Here is a 15,823-nt window from a genome sequence, read left to right as displayed (position 1 = left end):
CCTCTCCGCCCCCACCCCACTCCGGCCTATCACCCTCACCTTGACCTCCCTCCACCAATCGCATTTCCAATGCCCCTCCCCCAAGTCCCTCCTCCCTACCTTTTATCTTAGCCTGCTGGACACACTTTCCTCATTCCTGAAGAAGGGCTTATGCCCGAAACGTCAATTCTCCTGTTCCTTGGATGCTGCCTGACTGCTGCGCTTTTCCTGCAACACATTTTCAGCTCTGATCTCCAGCATCTGCAGTCTTCACTTTCTCCTCCAGCCATATAAGTACTGTGGGTACCAGAGCAGAACAGAAGGTAGGTCTTTTCCTAAGAGTAACTCATCTGTTTCCTTCACACGGCCTGTCTGCCATCATAATCAGGAGTGTGATAGAATCACCCCAATTGCTGGGATGAGTTTGTCTCTAACAGAACTCTAGAAGCTCAATAACATTTTGGACAAAGCCCAGATATTGGCCCCCTCTACCACTGGTAACAGCCTTGGTTAGGAGTTCCTTCCAAACTTATTACCTGTACCACCTAGAACATCATATGGGAATGCCACCAGCTGCAACTGGCAATTTTTTTTTGCTGGATCAAAAACCTGGAACTTGTCCCAATAGCACTATACATGTCACTAGACCAGATGGATGGCTGCAGTTAAAGAAGTCTTGCCTTCAGCTCCTTCTCAAGGAACTTGGGGCTATAGAAAATTGCTGGCTTTGCCAATGACACTCTTGCTTTTGGGTTTATAAAGGCAGTCTTTACATATTTAAGATGATAAAAATGTAAGCAATTTGCTTGTTTTGGTTAAAATGTTCAAAGGTTTAATCAGTTTTATTCATTTGTGAGTTGTGGATATAACTGACCAGGCCAGCATTTATTGCCCATCTACCTGTTAGGTGTCAGTGTTGCAGCTATACTGAAACAGCTTAGCTAGGAGTGCTGCAATTTTTGGAGCACATGTGTTTGTTGACATTGCTAGAATGTTGTTGGGACTTAGACCCTTTGCAACATGTAATGCCTTGAGCTATTTCTTGGTATTGTATGGAATGAATTGAATTGGCAGAAGACTGTCACTGGTGATGCTGGGAGTTTTTAAAGTGGTGCGAGATGGATCACTAATTCAGCACTACTGGGTGAACCTTATTGTGAATCCTTCAGCTTTATCTTTTGCACTGATGTGCTGGGTTCTCCATTATTGAGAGTGAGGATATTTGTAGAACTGCGTCCTTCAGGGGCTGATGGTCTTGGGATGACTAAAATAGAAATGATGATTCTTTGATATGATGGACAAAACTAATGTAAAAAAGCACAAGCAAGTTTGTTAAAATCAGCTTACTTTTTAAAAATTTTTTTAATCAGAATTGTTTTAAATGGCATTTTCTTTAAGTAATAACCGCAGTTACTGACTGGATATCTACATTGTCACTTCGATTTGTACTTTAGTATAAACTTAGTTGTAGGAAAACAATATTTGATGTATGCTATGAATGTTTTTGATTCAACATACTCGAGAATAAATGCACCTCAGTGATTTAATCCATTTTGTTGTTGAAAGTAGAAGCAGTTTTGCAATTGAACAAAGAATCTTATAGCCCAGGAACAGGCCTTTTGGCCCTCCAAGCCTGTGCCAATCCAGATCCTCTGTCTAAACCTGCCACCTATTCTCTAAGGGACTGTATCCTTGCTCCCTACCCATTCATGTATCTATCTAGATACATTTTAAATGATGGTATTGTTCCCACTGCTCCCACCTCCACTGGCAACGCATTCCAGGCACCCACCACCCTTTTATCTCCTCTAAACCTTTTCCCTCTCACTTTGAACTCGTGACCCCTAGTAACTGAGTCCTGTACTCTGGGAAAATGTTTAGAGTCATAGAGATGTACAACACGGAAACAGACCCTTTGGTCCAACCCGTCCATGCCAACCAGATATCCCAATGCAATGTAGTCCCACCTGCCAGCACCTAGCACATATCCCTCCAAACCCTTCCTATTCATATACCCATCTAAATGCCTTTAAATTGTTGCAATTGTACTAACCTCCTCCACTTCCTCTGGCAGTTCATTCCATACACGTACCACCCTCTGTGAAAACGTTGCTCCTTAGGTCTTTTTTTATATCTTGCCCCCCCTCGCCCTATGCCCTCGAGTTCTGGACTCCCCCACCCCATGGAAAATACTCTGTTTCTTGCTATCCACCCTGTCTACACCTCTCATGATTTTGTAGGCCTCAATCAGGTCCCCCCTCAACCATCTTCTTTCCAATGAAAATAATCCTAATCTACTCAACCTCTCCTAAGAGCTAGCACCCTCTATACCATGTGAACCTCCTCTGCACCCTCTTCAAAACATCCACATCCTTTTGATAATGTGGCGACCAGAGCTGTACACTATTCCAAATGTGGCCAAACCAAAGTCTTATACAACTGTAACATGACCTGCCAACTCTTGTATTCAATATCCCATCCAATGAAGGAAAGCATGCCGTATGCCTTCTTGACCACTCTACTGACCTGCGTTGCCACCTTCAGGGAACAGTGGATTTGAACACCCAGATTTCTCTGTACATCAATTTTCCCCAGTACTTTTCCATTTACTCTTGAATTGGAGCTTCCAAAATGCATCACCTTGCATTTGTCCAGATTGAACTCCATCTGCCATTTCTCTGCCCAACTCTCCAATCCATCTATATTCTGCTGTATTCTCTTGATAGTCCCCTTCACTATCTGCTACTTCACCAATCTTAGTTTCATCTGCAAACTTGCTAATGAGGCAACCTACACCTTCCTCCAAATCATTGATGTATATCACAAACAACAGTGGTCCCAATACACGTCCCTGTGGGACACCACTGGTCACAGGTCTCCATTTTGAGAAGCTCCCTTCCACTATTACTCTCTGTCTTCTGTTGCCCAACCAGTTCTCTATCCGTCTAGCCAGAACACCCTGAATCCCATGTGTCCTCACCTCCTTCATCAGCCTACCATGGGGGACTTTTATCAAACACTTTACTAAAGTCCATGTATATGACATCTACATCCCTTTCCTCATCAATCAACTTTGTCACCTCTCCAATGAATTATATTAGGTTTGTAAGACATGACCTTCCCTGCACAAAACCATGCTGTCTGTCACTGATTTGCCCATTTTCTTCCAAATGGGTTTATATCCTACCTCTTAGTATCTTCTCCAGTACCACTGACATCAGGCTCACAGGTCTGTAATTACATGAATTATCCCTGCTACCCTTCTTAAACAAGGGGACAATATTAGCAATTATCCAGTCCTCTGGGACCTCCATTTCTTGCCATTTCTATCCCTCATTTTCATAGCAACATTACCTCTCTTTAAAAGCCTCCCATATATTGAATGTGGATTTCCCTTCAAACAGTTGCTCTCAATCGACATTCCCCAGCTCCTGCCGAATTTTGGTATAGTTGGCCTTCCCCCAATTTAGCATTCTTCATTTAGGACTACTCTTATCTTTGTCCATGAGAATTCTAAAGCTTATGGAATTGTGATCACTATTCCCAAATAATCCCCTACTGAAACTTCAACCACCTGGCCGGGCTCATTTCCCAACACCAGGTCCAGTATGGCCCCTTCCCTAGTTGGATTATTTACATACTACTCAAACTCTCGTGGATGCTCCTTACAAATTCTGCTCCATCCAAACCTCTAACACTTAAGTGAATTCCAGTCAATGTTGGGAAAATTAAAATCTCCTATCACCACCACCCTTTTGCTTCTATATCTTTCTATGATCACTCTACATCTCATTTTCACTGTTAGTACAATCCCGACATTGTTATCACACCTTTCCTATTTTTGAGCTCTGCCATATTGCCTCACTGCTCAAGTCTTCCATTGTGCCCTCCTTCAGCATAGCTGTGATATCTTCCTTGAGCAGTAATGCAACTCTTCCACTCCTTTTGCTTCTCTCTTTATCCCACCCGAAGCACTGATATTCTGGGATATTTAGTGCCAAATGTAATAGAGTAAATTGGAAAGAAATTTGGAGTTAATGATAGCATATTGGCCATGGCTCAGGAGGTAGCAGTCTTGTCTCTGAGCCCAAAGGTTGTGAGTTCAAGTCCCACCCCTGAATTCAGGGCTCTTGTGGAATAGTGATAGTGTCCCAGGGTCAAGTCCCACATATTCCAGGGTCTCTGAACAGATTGATTAGGAAATATCTACTTTTACTGATTTGTATTATAGAATATTATAGCCTACAAGGAGGCTATTCAGCCCATTGTGCTTATGCCAACTCTTTAAAAATCTATGCAATTAGTCCCATGTTCCTGTTCTCTCTCCATGTGCCTGCAGATTTAATTTTTTCAAGCATATATTCAGTTGTCTTTTGTAACTTACATTTGAATTTGCTTCCATCATTTTCGGGTAGGGCATTCCAGTTCTTAATACATTTTCAAAATTCTTTGCCCTTTATTTATTTGCCAATTATCTGAAATCTGTTTCCACTAATTATTCTTTGTTTTTATAGTCTCATTAAAATTGAGCAATTTAATTCGCACAGCCCACCATTTTTCTGTTCAAAATGCATCATTTTACACTGGGCATTCAACATTATTTGCCATGTATCCATTGTCCTCCTCATCTTCCTAAAACCTTTATTATTTACTCCTATTAACTACATTTCTAAGCTTCGTGACATCTGCAAAGTTGTGGGCTGGATCATGCATCCCTTTGACAACAAGTTTGAAGGTGGGTAAGGTTTGCCCACCCTTGAGTAACTAAAATCCTTAAGTGGCCAATTAATGGGTGCTTTAGGGCTACTCCATGTGTGGAACTTGGCAACTTTAACTATTGCATCAGACAAGAGGTGGAGAGTCTTCTTTCAGGGCCATCTGTACTCAATACCTCTCCATCCTCTCTCTACACACCACACTGTCCCTCACAATCATTCTTGTGACTGACCTTCACTGTCCAGTTACTGAAGGACGTTTGATTCTATGGTAGTTTGGAGACAGGACCTGTTCCTGAAAAGAGAGTAGATGACCTGCTTCATTTCATTTTGTGCTTCTTGAAGTGTTTAATGCTGCAGGATGACCATCTGGAGCAGGGTAGGTTCCCATAATCACACACGCAAACACACTCTCTCAAACTCTGAGTGCCAGTTCAGTCAAAACATCTATTTCTTATATCCAAGTTAACATTGGTAGTATCTTAAAGATAGTAGTGGTCCTAATACTGACTCTGGAGACATCACTGCTTACCTTGATCAGTTATTCACCATTAGAAGAGCAGACATTGTTGGGAAAACTTAGCAGATTTGGCAGGTATGTGGACAGAAAACAGTGTTAACATTTTGGGTCCATGACCCTTCTTCTGAACTGAGTTTTCCCTGCAATTTCTGTTTTGTTTCTGATTTCCAACATCGATTAATGGGTGGCATGGTGGCACAGTGGTTAGCACTGCTGCCTCACAGCGCCAGAGACCTGGGTTCAATTCCCGCCTCAGGCGACTCTCTATGTGGAGTTTGCACATTCTCCCCGTGACTGCGTGGGTTTCCTCCAGGTGCTCTAGTTTCCTCCCACAATCCAAAATGTGCAGGTTAGGTAGATTGGCCACGCTAAATTGCCCATAGTGTTAGGTGAAGGGGTAAATGTCGGGGAATGGGTCTGGGTGGGTTGCGCTTCGGCGGGTTGGTGTGGACTTGTTGGGTGGAAGGGCCTGTTTCCACACTCTAAGTAATCTAATCGATGTGTGTTTTTTCTATTCGCTACTACGTTGTACACTTTGTCTTGCCCAGTATTGTATCCTCACTACTGCTGCACCTTTTAATCTCATGGACTTTTTTTTTATCAATTGTTTTTGGAATGGCTTTATTTATGTCTAAGAATTCATCTTCTGATGAGTTTTTAATTTTAATCTCAACTTTTTTAGTTATTGGGTATTCCTTTTTCCTGAGGCTGCATGTTCACATCTTCAGTCACCCTTACCTGTAAATTTAATAATCTCTCACTCCCCACCCCACATTCCAGCGTCCCTTCCACACTTCACCCAGTCTTCCCTTCTGACTTCTCAATCCGCGTAGCCTCAGGCTGGGAAGTGGGGACAAAAGTGTTAATCGTATCCTGTGATTAAATATTGCAGGACTTGGGAATAGAGTCATAGGGATGTACAGCACAGAAACAGACCATTCTGTCCAACTTGTCCATGCTGACCAGATATCTTAACTTAATCTAGTCCCATTTGCTAGCACTAGGCCCTATAAACCCTTCCCATTCGTACACCTCGCCAGGTGTCTTTTGAATGCGGTAATTGTCCCAGCTGCCTCCACTTCCTCTGGCAGCTCATTCCATACATGCACCACCCTTTGTTGAGAGTGTGGTGCTGGAAAAGCACAGCAGGTCAGGCAGTATCCAAGGAGCAGGAGAATTGATGTCTGACACCCCTTTGTGTGACAAATTTGCCCCTTAGGTCCCTTTTTAAATCTTTTCCTCTCACCTTAAACCTATGCCCTCTAGTTCTGGACTCTCCCATCCCAGGGAAAAGACTGTGTCTATTTACCCTAAACATGCCCATCTTGATTTTATAAACCTCTATAATGTCACCCCTCAGCCTCCAACGCTCCAGGGAAAATTGCCTTAACCTAGTCAGCCTCTCCCTATAGCTCAAACCCTCCAACCCTGGCAACATCTTTGTAAGTCTTTTCTGAACCCTTTCAAATTTCACAACAACATTCCTATAGGATACTTCGGTGTTTCATAAATTCACAATTGTGCCTACTCCTCATATGTCTTGGGCTATTGTCTCTTTCATTTAACCCTAAGAATGACAACAATAAAAGGTTGCTTTTTAAAAATGTCTCTAAGGCTTTAAATGGTTTTATATTCTTGCCTGCTTTAAAAGTTTTCTATTTCAGTCTAGATTTGCTCAAACATACCTCAGGTATAACTATTTAACAAACTTTCCACACAATGTATTCCATTGTGCATCAGAATGCAGAGTTGAAGCTGCAATCAGATAACTATGACCTTACTGAATGTTAAATAGATTTGTGGGGTCAGAAAGTCTACTCTTTTAATTTTTATGTATACATGAATGGTAAATTTGTATAGACCCTTCTTATGTCAGCACCAGCCCCTCCTATTCCAAACTTTTACTGGTCCCAATTCCATTACATTCTTCAACTCATTCAACACCTTATTAGGAAATATTTTTCTTCTTCTGTTCAGTTGTAAAGGAATACTAGCTCCAGCACTTAATGAGTGCACCAATACAGCACTGGATCTTTTGTTCCCATCCTCTTCCCTCTAAATCTGTCCCTTCTAACCCCATCTTTTGTTGTGTATTTGCCATATCCGCTGATCTTTTGCTCTACAACTCTGAACAATCTGAGGGCTTTATTCTCATATGCCCACACCTAAATGAATTTTGGCACAGCACAGCATTGAAACCTTCTCTGTTCCCTTTGCCCTGTACCTAATTACTTTGGAAAGCCTGTTCCCCCCCCCGCCTGGCTTCATTGAGAACTGCTGGCATGACAATGTCTGCCTGAATTTCTCTGCTTCTTTCTCTCACTCTATATCTGCACTCTGTTTTTCATGTCAAATCCTGATATTATCAAACTATTGACAAGGATGGTGCTATTGTTCATCTATTCCTGATGAAGGCCCTTGCCCGAAACATCAATTTTCTTGCTCCTCGGATCTGCCTGACCTGCTGTGCTTTTCCAGCACCACTCTGATCTAAACTCTGGTTTCCAGCATCTGCAGTCCTCACTTTTGCCTTGGTGCTATTGTTATCTGGTGTATTGACCTCTGCCTTTCATAGGCTAAGCCCAATTTTCTATCACTTCTAATTTTCCTTGTATCATAGCCCCACCACTGACTATCAAGCTGTTGTTTTGAGAACTGTTTGCCCTTGAGATCTTCCCTCCACACCTTCCCAGCTGTTGGTCGCTGAACTCTGAACAGCCAACTTTAACTTTCTTCCTAAATTTCACAAATGGGACCGACCTGACAAGACTCATCATTTCCGCGTGTTCCAATCCCATCTGAACTGATTCCTTCCAACCTCAACTTATTTTTTTTATCCCTTTATTCAGGTTATTTCAAACTACATTCATTATTCTTCTGACTCCCTATCTCAGTTAGAGTCATAAACATGTTCGGCACAGAAACAGACACTTTGGTCCAACTCGTCTATACTGACCAGATATTCTACATTAATCTAATGCCATTTGCCAGAATTTAGCCAATCATGTTCCATGTTTCCTGATCCTAAATATTTACTCTTCACTATGGGCATATAATCCCTCTCCACCTTTTATCTTCATCAAGATAGTCTGAGGGCTTTCTGCATTTTCCTGGAATAGAGGCTTGAACAGTATCCCTCCACAACCACTTTTCTATGCCTTACTGAGCCCATTCTCACTTTGAACAATTGTCTTTAGCCTTTAATTTTCTTGAGGTGAAAGGTGTGGCAAAGGGTACCCACATAACCCTTAGTTATGCAGGCCTTTTTGAAGGGTGTGTGGAACATTTTGTTTACTCTAGCCCACTCCCACAACTGTTCCTCCACTACATTGGTGACTGTATCAGTACTGCTGCTTGCTGTCATCCAGGTCTGAATAAGTTTATCAATTTTTCTTAGCTTCCATCCAACCTACCTTCATTTGATCCATCTCTGACTTTTCCGTTACATTTCTTGTCTTCTCTGTCTCCTCTTCTGGGGATAGGGTGTCTACTGATTTTACAAACTGACTCCAGCCACCTCGACTACAGTTCCTCATGCCATGCTTCCTGTGAAGTTTCCATTTCATTCTCCTAATTTCTCCATTTATCACAGCTGTTCTCATGATACTACCTTTTATAACAATGCCATTGGCATGTCTTTCTTTCTCTCTCAAATGAGGCTCCCCCTGCCATCCCTCCAACACTATGGGTGACGGGCCACCCACTTCCTACAGTTTTACCCTCATTCCTTCCCCTTTTCCCAGAGCCAGGAAAGTGTACTCCTTGTCATTGTTTTTCACCCCATCAGTCTTCAAATTCAAGGAATCATTAAGTCTGTAAGTTAACTTACTGAGCTTGAAGGTTTGTTTTCAGACGTTTCATCACCATACTAGGTAACATCATCAGTGAGAGTCTCTGGTGAAGCGCTGGTGGTTTGTCTCGCCTCTCTAATATAGGTCTTAGTTTCTCAAGCTGGGTGATGTCATTTCCAGTTTTTTTTTCAAGGGAAGTTCGATAGGATTTAAGTCGATGTGTATATTCATGGAGTTCGGCATAGAATGCCATGCCTCTAAGAATTTTCATGCGTGTCTTTGTTTTGCCTGTCTGAGGATGTGTGTGTTGTCCCAGTCAAGGTGGTGTCCTTCTTGTCTAGTGATAGTGGGTTGTGTCTTTTGGTGGCCAGTTGGTATTCATGTATGCTGGTGGCAAGTTTCCTGCTAGTTTTTCCGATGTAGTGTTTTTTACAGTGCTTGCGTGGTATCTTGTAAATGATGTTAGTTTTGCTGGTGGTATCTAATGGATCCTTTAAGTTCATTAGTTACTGTTTAAGTGTGTTGGTAGGTTTGTGGGCTACCTGGATGCCAAGGGATCATTACCATTTTCATCACTCCCAGCATAATGTCACTACCAAACACATGCTAGGTACTTGTCTACCTTAATGCTTTTCAAAACACCAACATCTCTTTTATATTGACGTGCCCTACAATATCAGCATATCCTCCTGAGACTCACCATCCCCTTCTCCTTTATGAATACCAATGCAAAGTATTTGTTAAGGGCTTCATCCATTTCCTTTGGTTCCATGCAAAATCTTTCTCCTTTATTCTTGAGTGGATCTACCCTTGCCGTAGCTAACCTCTTGCTCCTTGTATAAAGCACCTTGGAATTTTCCTTAATCCTATTTGCTGAAGATATTTCATGTCCCCTTTTGGCCCTCCAACTTACTTCTTTGAGTTCTTCCCTATCAACTTTGTATTCCTTGAGGGTTCTGTCTCCTTTCAATTTCCTAAACCTTACGTATGCTTTCTTTTTCTAACAAGTGGTCTACTGACTAAATTACATATGTTCAACATCAGCTCCTTGCTTTTGTACGCTAATCCCTTTTTAATAAAGCTGAGGATTCATATGCTTTATTAACTGTACTCCACTGTCCTGCCACCTTCAATGATCTTTGCATATGTGTAAACAATCATAGAATAATCGAATCCCTATAGGGTGGAAGCAGGCCAGTCAGCTCATCAAGTCCACACCAATGGTCCAAAGAGTATTCCATCCAGACCCAACCCCCCCCTACCTTATCCATGTAACTTTGTATTTACCACGGCTAATCCACATAGTCTGCACACCCCTGGACATTATGGGCAATTTAGATTAGATTAGATTAGATTAGATTAGATTACTTACAGTGTGGAAACAGGCCCTTCGGCCCAACAAGTCCACACCGACCCGCCGAAGCGAAACCCACCCATACCCCGACATTTACCCCTTACCTAACACTACTGGCAATTTAGCATGGCCAATTCACCTGACCCTGCACATCTTTGGACTGTGGGAGGAAACCGGAGCACCCAGGGAAACCCATGCAGACGAGGAGAATGTGCAAAGTGTACACAGACAATCACTTGAGGGTAAAATTGAATCCAGGTTCCTGGCACTGTGAGGCAGCAGAGCTAACCACATTCTCTGGCCCTGTACATGGCTTTATATTGTCTTTCAATGTTCTTCCCGCCAAGGTCCTCACACTTCTTTGCATGGAATCTCACCAGACACCTATCTGCCCACTCCACCAACCAGTCATTACTTGTTTAGTTACATCACCTGTTCACAGAGGGATATGGGTCAAATGCTGGCAAATGGAACTAGGTTTGGTTAGGACGGATGAATTGGACCAAAGGGTCTGTTTCCATGCTGTATGACTATGACTAATTTCCTTTCAGAAAGGAAATCTACTGTCCTTATCTGGATTGGCTTGTGTGATTCTAGACCCACAGCACTGTGGCTATGCTGAGCTTAATGACCTACTAACTCGCTCAGTTCAAGGTCATGTAAAGATGCACAATAAATGCTAAGTTTGTCAAAGATGTCCACCTCATATCAAAGAATAAAACGGAAAAAATTGTAACTTACTAGATCATGCTGAATATTAATTGTAAAGCAACTATTGTTCACAAGGTGGGTTCAGTATAAATCCCTCCTTGTTCATAAAAACAATCAATTTTTTTGGTGAAAAACATTGATCATTTTGTCTCGATAGACAAGTGTTGCTTTGTCTATCACATCTGTCCTCCGCTGCAATACCCACACAAAGTCTGATTCCTTTGTTGCGATAGAACTAACTTCTAGTGCTTACAACAGGCCTTAAAAGCAACCACTTTATGTAGTCCTGTTTGATATAACAAACATTCTGAGATATTTCACAGAAGTGTTATAAAGCAAAATTCGACACCTAGCCATGAAAGAGTGTTACAGTTGATAGTCAAAAGCTTTGCAGAAGTTGATTTCAAAGAATCTGTTAAAGGCAAAAGAGAGAAGCAGAGTGTTGTAAGAAGGGAGTTCAAATCTCAGGATCTAGGCAGCTGCAGACATGATGACCAGTGGTGGAGTGATCAGCTTCTGGGATACTTAAGGGATCAGCATTAAATAAATGAAGATATCTTGGAAGATTGTGAAGTTGGAGGAGAGAAGCCAGGCTCATTTGGAAATTTGAAAATAAGGGAATTTTAAAATCAAGCCATAGATTGCTGAGATCCAATTGTATCAATAACCAAATTCGGTTTAAAGGCTGTTGGCAAACTTTCATGATTTTTTTTGACATTTTTGCTTTTGTTCATTAACTTGCTATCCATTTTTTATTTCAGTAACTTTTCCAGTTTTGTATTTCTCAGCCAAATCTATTTTTTGAACTTGCTCATTTATGATTTAGCTTCCTACTTCCTGTAGTGCTATTGTTAAGACCTCCTGTACACTTGTTTCTGCAATGTATTTTCTTGTTTGTACAGGGAAATGAGCTAGTGAATGAAAGGGTAGCTATAATTAGTCTGTGGAAACTAGTCAGATGGTCTCAAAGTATGGTTAGGTATGTTGAGTTGGGTGATGACTAATATGTCACCCACAATAATGAGATAGCCTCACTTAACTCTCACCTCTTAGGAAACTGACTGGTGGGCAGTCCAGTGGGTTATAAGGTGCCACAACAATGGTGACCGTCGTCCATGAGATATTTCCAGCCAATTGGAAGCTGGCTGTTTCTAGGTCTGAAAATCCAATGGTTGAGGCCTGCTCTGATGTGATCCAGTGGTGAGAAGGTATTTTATGAAAATCTTTTTTGGGGGTTCAGTTTGCTGGGATTGAGGGGTGCAGAGAAAAGGGCATGGAGGTTGTTTTCAGAGGTCTTTTTCTGCTTACCCCATTTGTGTGTCTTATTGATCCCAGACTGGGGCATTTGGAGGCCTTCCTAAACATAGCACATAAGAAGGGTCTTAATTGCTGGTGAGTTGAGAAAATTGCCCACAGAATAGAGTCCTAGAGATGTACAGCATGGAAACAGACCCTTTGGTCCAACTCGTCCATATCAACCATACACCCCAACCCAATCTAGTCCTACCTGCCAGCACCTGGCCATTATCCCTCCAAAACCTTCCTATTCATATATCCGTCCAGATGCCTTTTAAATGTTGCAATTGTACCAGCCTCCACCATCTCCTCTGGCAGCTCATTCCATACGCATACCACCCTCTGCGTGAAAAAGTTGCCTCTTAGGTCTCTTTTATATCTTGCCCCTCTCGCCCTAAACCTATAATTTAAGGGCTATTGCATGCACGATAAAGGATGGGTGAAATCTAAAGTAATTGAGTTCAGATGAGCTACAAGTAATTCATCATTTGCTATCTTACTGAGGCACAAATTATATTTGAGTTGTACTGCTGTTTTCATCTTTTGTACTTTAATGAAGCGTGGGTATGTGTGTATTAGATTAGATTAGATTACTTACAGTGTGGAAACAGGCCCTTCGGCTCAACAAGTCCACACCAACCCGCCGAAGCGTAACCCACTCATTCCCCTACATTTACCCCTTTACCTAACACTACGGGCAATTTAGCATGGCCAATTCACCTGACCTGCACATCTTTGGACTGTGGGAGGAAACCGGAGCATCCGGAGGAAACCCACGCAGACACGGGGAGAATGTGCAAACTCCACACAGTCAATCGCCTGAGTCGGGAATTGAACCCGGCTATTACATAATATATAATAGATGTCTATCCCTACTCTGTGGTCAACCATACCTCTTCCTCCAATATCAGTTTTTTGTCTGTTTTAGTGGGGCTTGATTTGTTCTACTATTAGCTACCCAATTGTATTCATTAGCTTTCAAATTCCGAAAGGTTCCATCCTTGGCCTTTTTCTTTTCGTCACTTACTTGGTGCAACTTCCTATCACTTTCCAAAAACCATGAGTCTTAAGTTCCACTTGTCAGTTGATGACATTAGCTGTGCATGTTAGCCATCTCTCAACTGAATCATTGCCTGTGCTTTCTCAGATTTAATATCCCAGCAACAACCTAACAGTAAGAGGGAATGTAGCAAGACTGAATGAAAATTATTAACATACAAATTTACAGTTTACCCAAATCTGACTAGAATGTTTAACAACTGAAAATAAGGAAGAAAGATTTTTAACAGGATTTCTTGTAGATAAAGGTATATTTTTGTGCTTGTTAACTACAATTTAAAATCTTCCTTTATGTTTTGAAAAGGGATGCCCCTCCATTACTTCCAAGTGACACGACACAAGGGTACAGGACTGTTAAGGCAAAGTTGGGGTGTAAAAAGGTCCGACCGTGGAAATGGATGCCTTTCACCAACCCAGCTAGGAAGGATGGTGCAATATTTTTCCATTGGAGACGGCTTGCAGATGAAGGCAAAGATTATCCTTTTGCAAGGTTTAATAAGGTAGAACACATTTAATAGTTGGCAAAACAATTATAAAAGACACGTTTCTTGGGGTTGGGGAGGGGGAGGGGGAGGGAAGGGGAGGGGATCAGAATGCTGGGGAAATGGCATAGTTATACATTGCTGAGAAAAGAAGCTATGATACAAGCCCATCACCTTTTTTTCTGGACAGTTTGCTAGATTGTTCTGCAGATTGTTTTACAAATTAGTAATGGTAACATTTTATAACACATTTTAGTTTGATGCACTATATACATACCTCTGTATGTGTCTGTCTAAACTGTAGTGTTAAAATAAAATGTAACATCCTTTTGCCCTTTGATTGCTGTGTGGTATTTTGTGAAGTTGACGCATGTGAAGTATTAGCTGCAATTTTGCACCAGCTCATGTGATTATAAATAAGATCAGTTGGGATCTTGCACAGCTGTTACTGATATTTGAGCAAAGGTGAAAAATGTGTCTTCCTTTTGCCAAGTAATCGGTGAGAGAAGTGGAATAACCAAAGTCAGTAGTGATTCTTCAAATTATATCAAGCTTGTTGTTTCATTGAAAAAAGTTGTAAATAAATTCAGAGTAAATTTTTTTGTGGTTCTCAAGACAGTCCAGGTACCTGTATATTCAGAACAGGAATACCAGATGTATCTACATGATGATGGATGGACCAAAGCAGAAACAGATCATCTCTTTGACCTCTGCAAACGCTTTGATCTCCGGTTTATTGTCATCCATGATCGCTATGACCACCAGCAGTTCAGGGTGAGTAAGGGAACAGTGAATGAATGAATATAATCCAAATGAATGCAAGATCATCTGGTTAGCTGTAAAATTATAAATGCATTTCTTTTCTATTGAGCAAGTTCAGTAAAGTACCAGCAGTCTTTTGATTTATTTCATAAACTAGGTCTAATTTAAAGTTGTGACTTTATTCTTGAAATCGCAACTTGTTCATTATTTATGTAAATGATTTAGACTTGAATGTAGGAGGGTTGATCTGTAAGTTCACAAATCATGAAAACATTGGCGAAGTGGTGGTAAATAATGAGGAGGCTAGCCTTCAACTATCAGAGAGTATGGACTGACTAATCAGATGAGCTAAATAAAAACTGAAAGAAATGCAGATGGAAGTTCTGAGGAAGGGTCACTTGACTTGAAATGTTAACTCTGATTTCTGTCCACAGATGCTGCCAGACTTGCTGAGCTTTTCCCATAATTTCTGTTTTTGTTGGTCAGATGACTTCATCAGTGACACACAAATTTAATCTGGTTAAATGTGAGGTGATACTCTTGATCAGGACAAACAAGGCAAGGGAATGCATGATGAGCAGTCGTATCCTGAGAACTGGTTAAGGTATCAGGGCTGGTAGATAAAAGTGAGGACTGCAGATACTGGAATTCAGAGTCTAGATTAGAGTGGTGCTGGAAAAGCACAGCAGGTCAGGTAGCATCTGAGGAGTAGGAAAATCGACGTTTTGGGCAAAAGCCCTTCATCAGGTCCCTACCATAGAGCAAGAAAGCCCAGGTTCAAGTCCCACCTCTTCCAGAGGTGTATGATCTCACTCTGGTAGATAAAATAGTTAAGAAGCCTGCCTTTATTAGTTGAGGCATGGAGTTTAAGAGCACAGTTATTATGCTGCAATTGTGTAAGATATTGGTTAGGCTGCATCTAGAATATTGTGTGAAGTTCTGGAATCCACAGTACAGGAGGGATGTTATAGCATTGAAGAGGTAAAAACAATGACTGCAGATGCTGGAAACCAGATTCTGGATTCGTGGTGCTGGAAGAGCACAGCAGTTCAGGCAGCATCCGAGGAGCAGTAAAATCGATGTTTCGGGCAAAAGCCCTTCATCAAGAATAAAGGTAGAGAGCCTAAAGCGTGGAGAGATAAGCTAGAGGAGGG

General features: G+C 41.5%; 1 protein-coding gene across 3 annotated transcripts in view; it reads left to right on the top strand.

Annotated features, from left to right (window-relative positions):
- dmap1 (DNA methyltransferase 1 associated protein 1) overlaps positions 1-15,823 on the top strand; it is a 79,561-nt gene that overhangs the window by 24,990 nt on the left and 38,748 nt on the right. For all 3 annotated transcript variants that reach the window (XM_043699086.1, XM_043699085.1, XM_043699084.1), the window contains 2 exons: positions 13,730-13,925; positions 14,523-14,681. In XM_043699086.1, coding sequence (XP_043555021.1) covers positions 13,730-13,925; positions 14,523-14,681 — 355 coding nt within the window. The remainder of the gene's footprint in view (positions 1-13,729; positions 13,926-14,522; positions 14,682-15,823) is intronic.

Source organism: Chiloscyllium plagiosum, chromosome 11 (genome assembly GCF_004010195.1).
Source record: "Chiloscyllium plagiosum isolate BGI_BamShark_2017 chromosome 11, ASM401019v2, whole genome shotgun sequence".
In the NCBI taxonomy this organism is placed as follows: Eukaryota; Metazoa; Chordata; class Chondrichthyes; order Orectolobiformes; family Hemiscylliidae; genus Chiloscyllium; species Chiloscyllium plagiosum.
The sequence above is the reverse complement of the archived record's forward strand: the minus strand, read 5'-3'. Positions and strand labels throughout refer to the sequence as shown.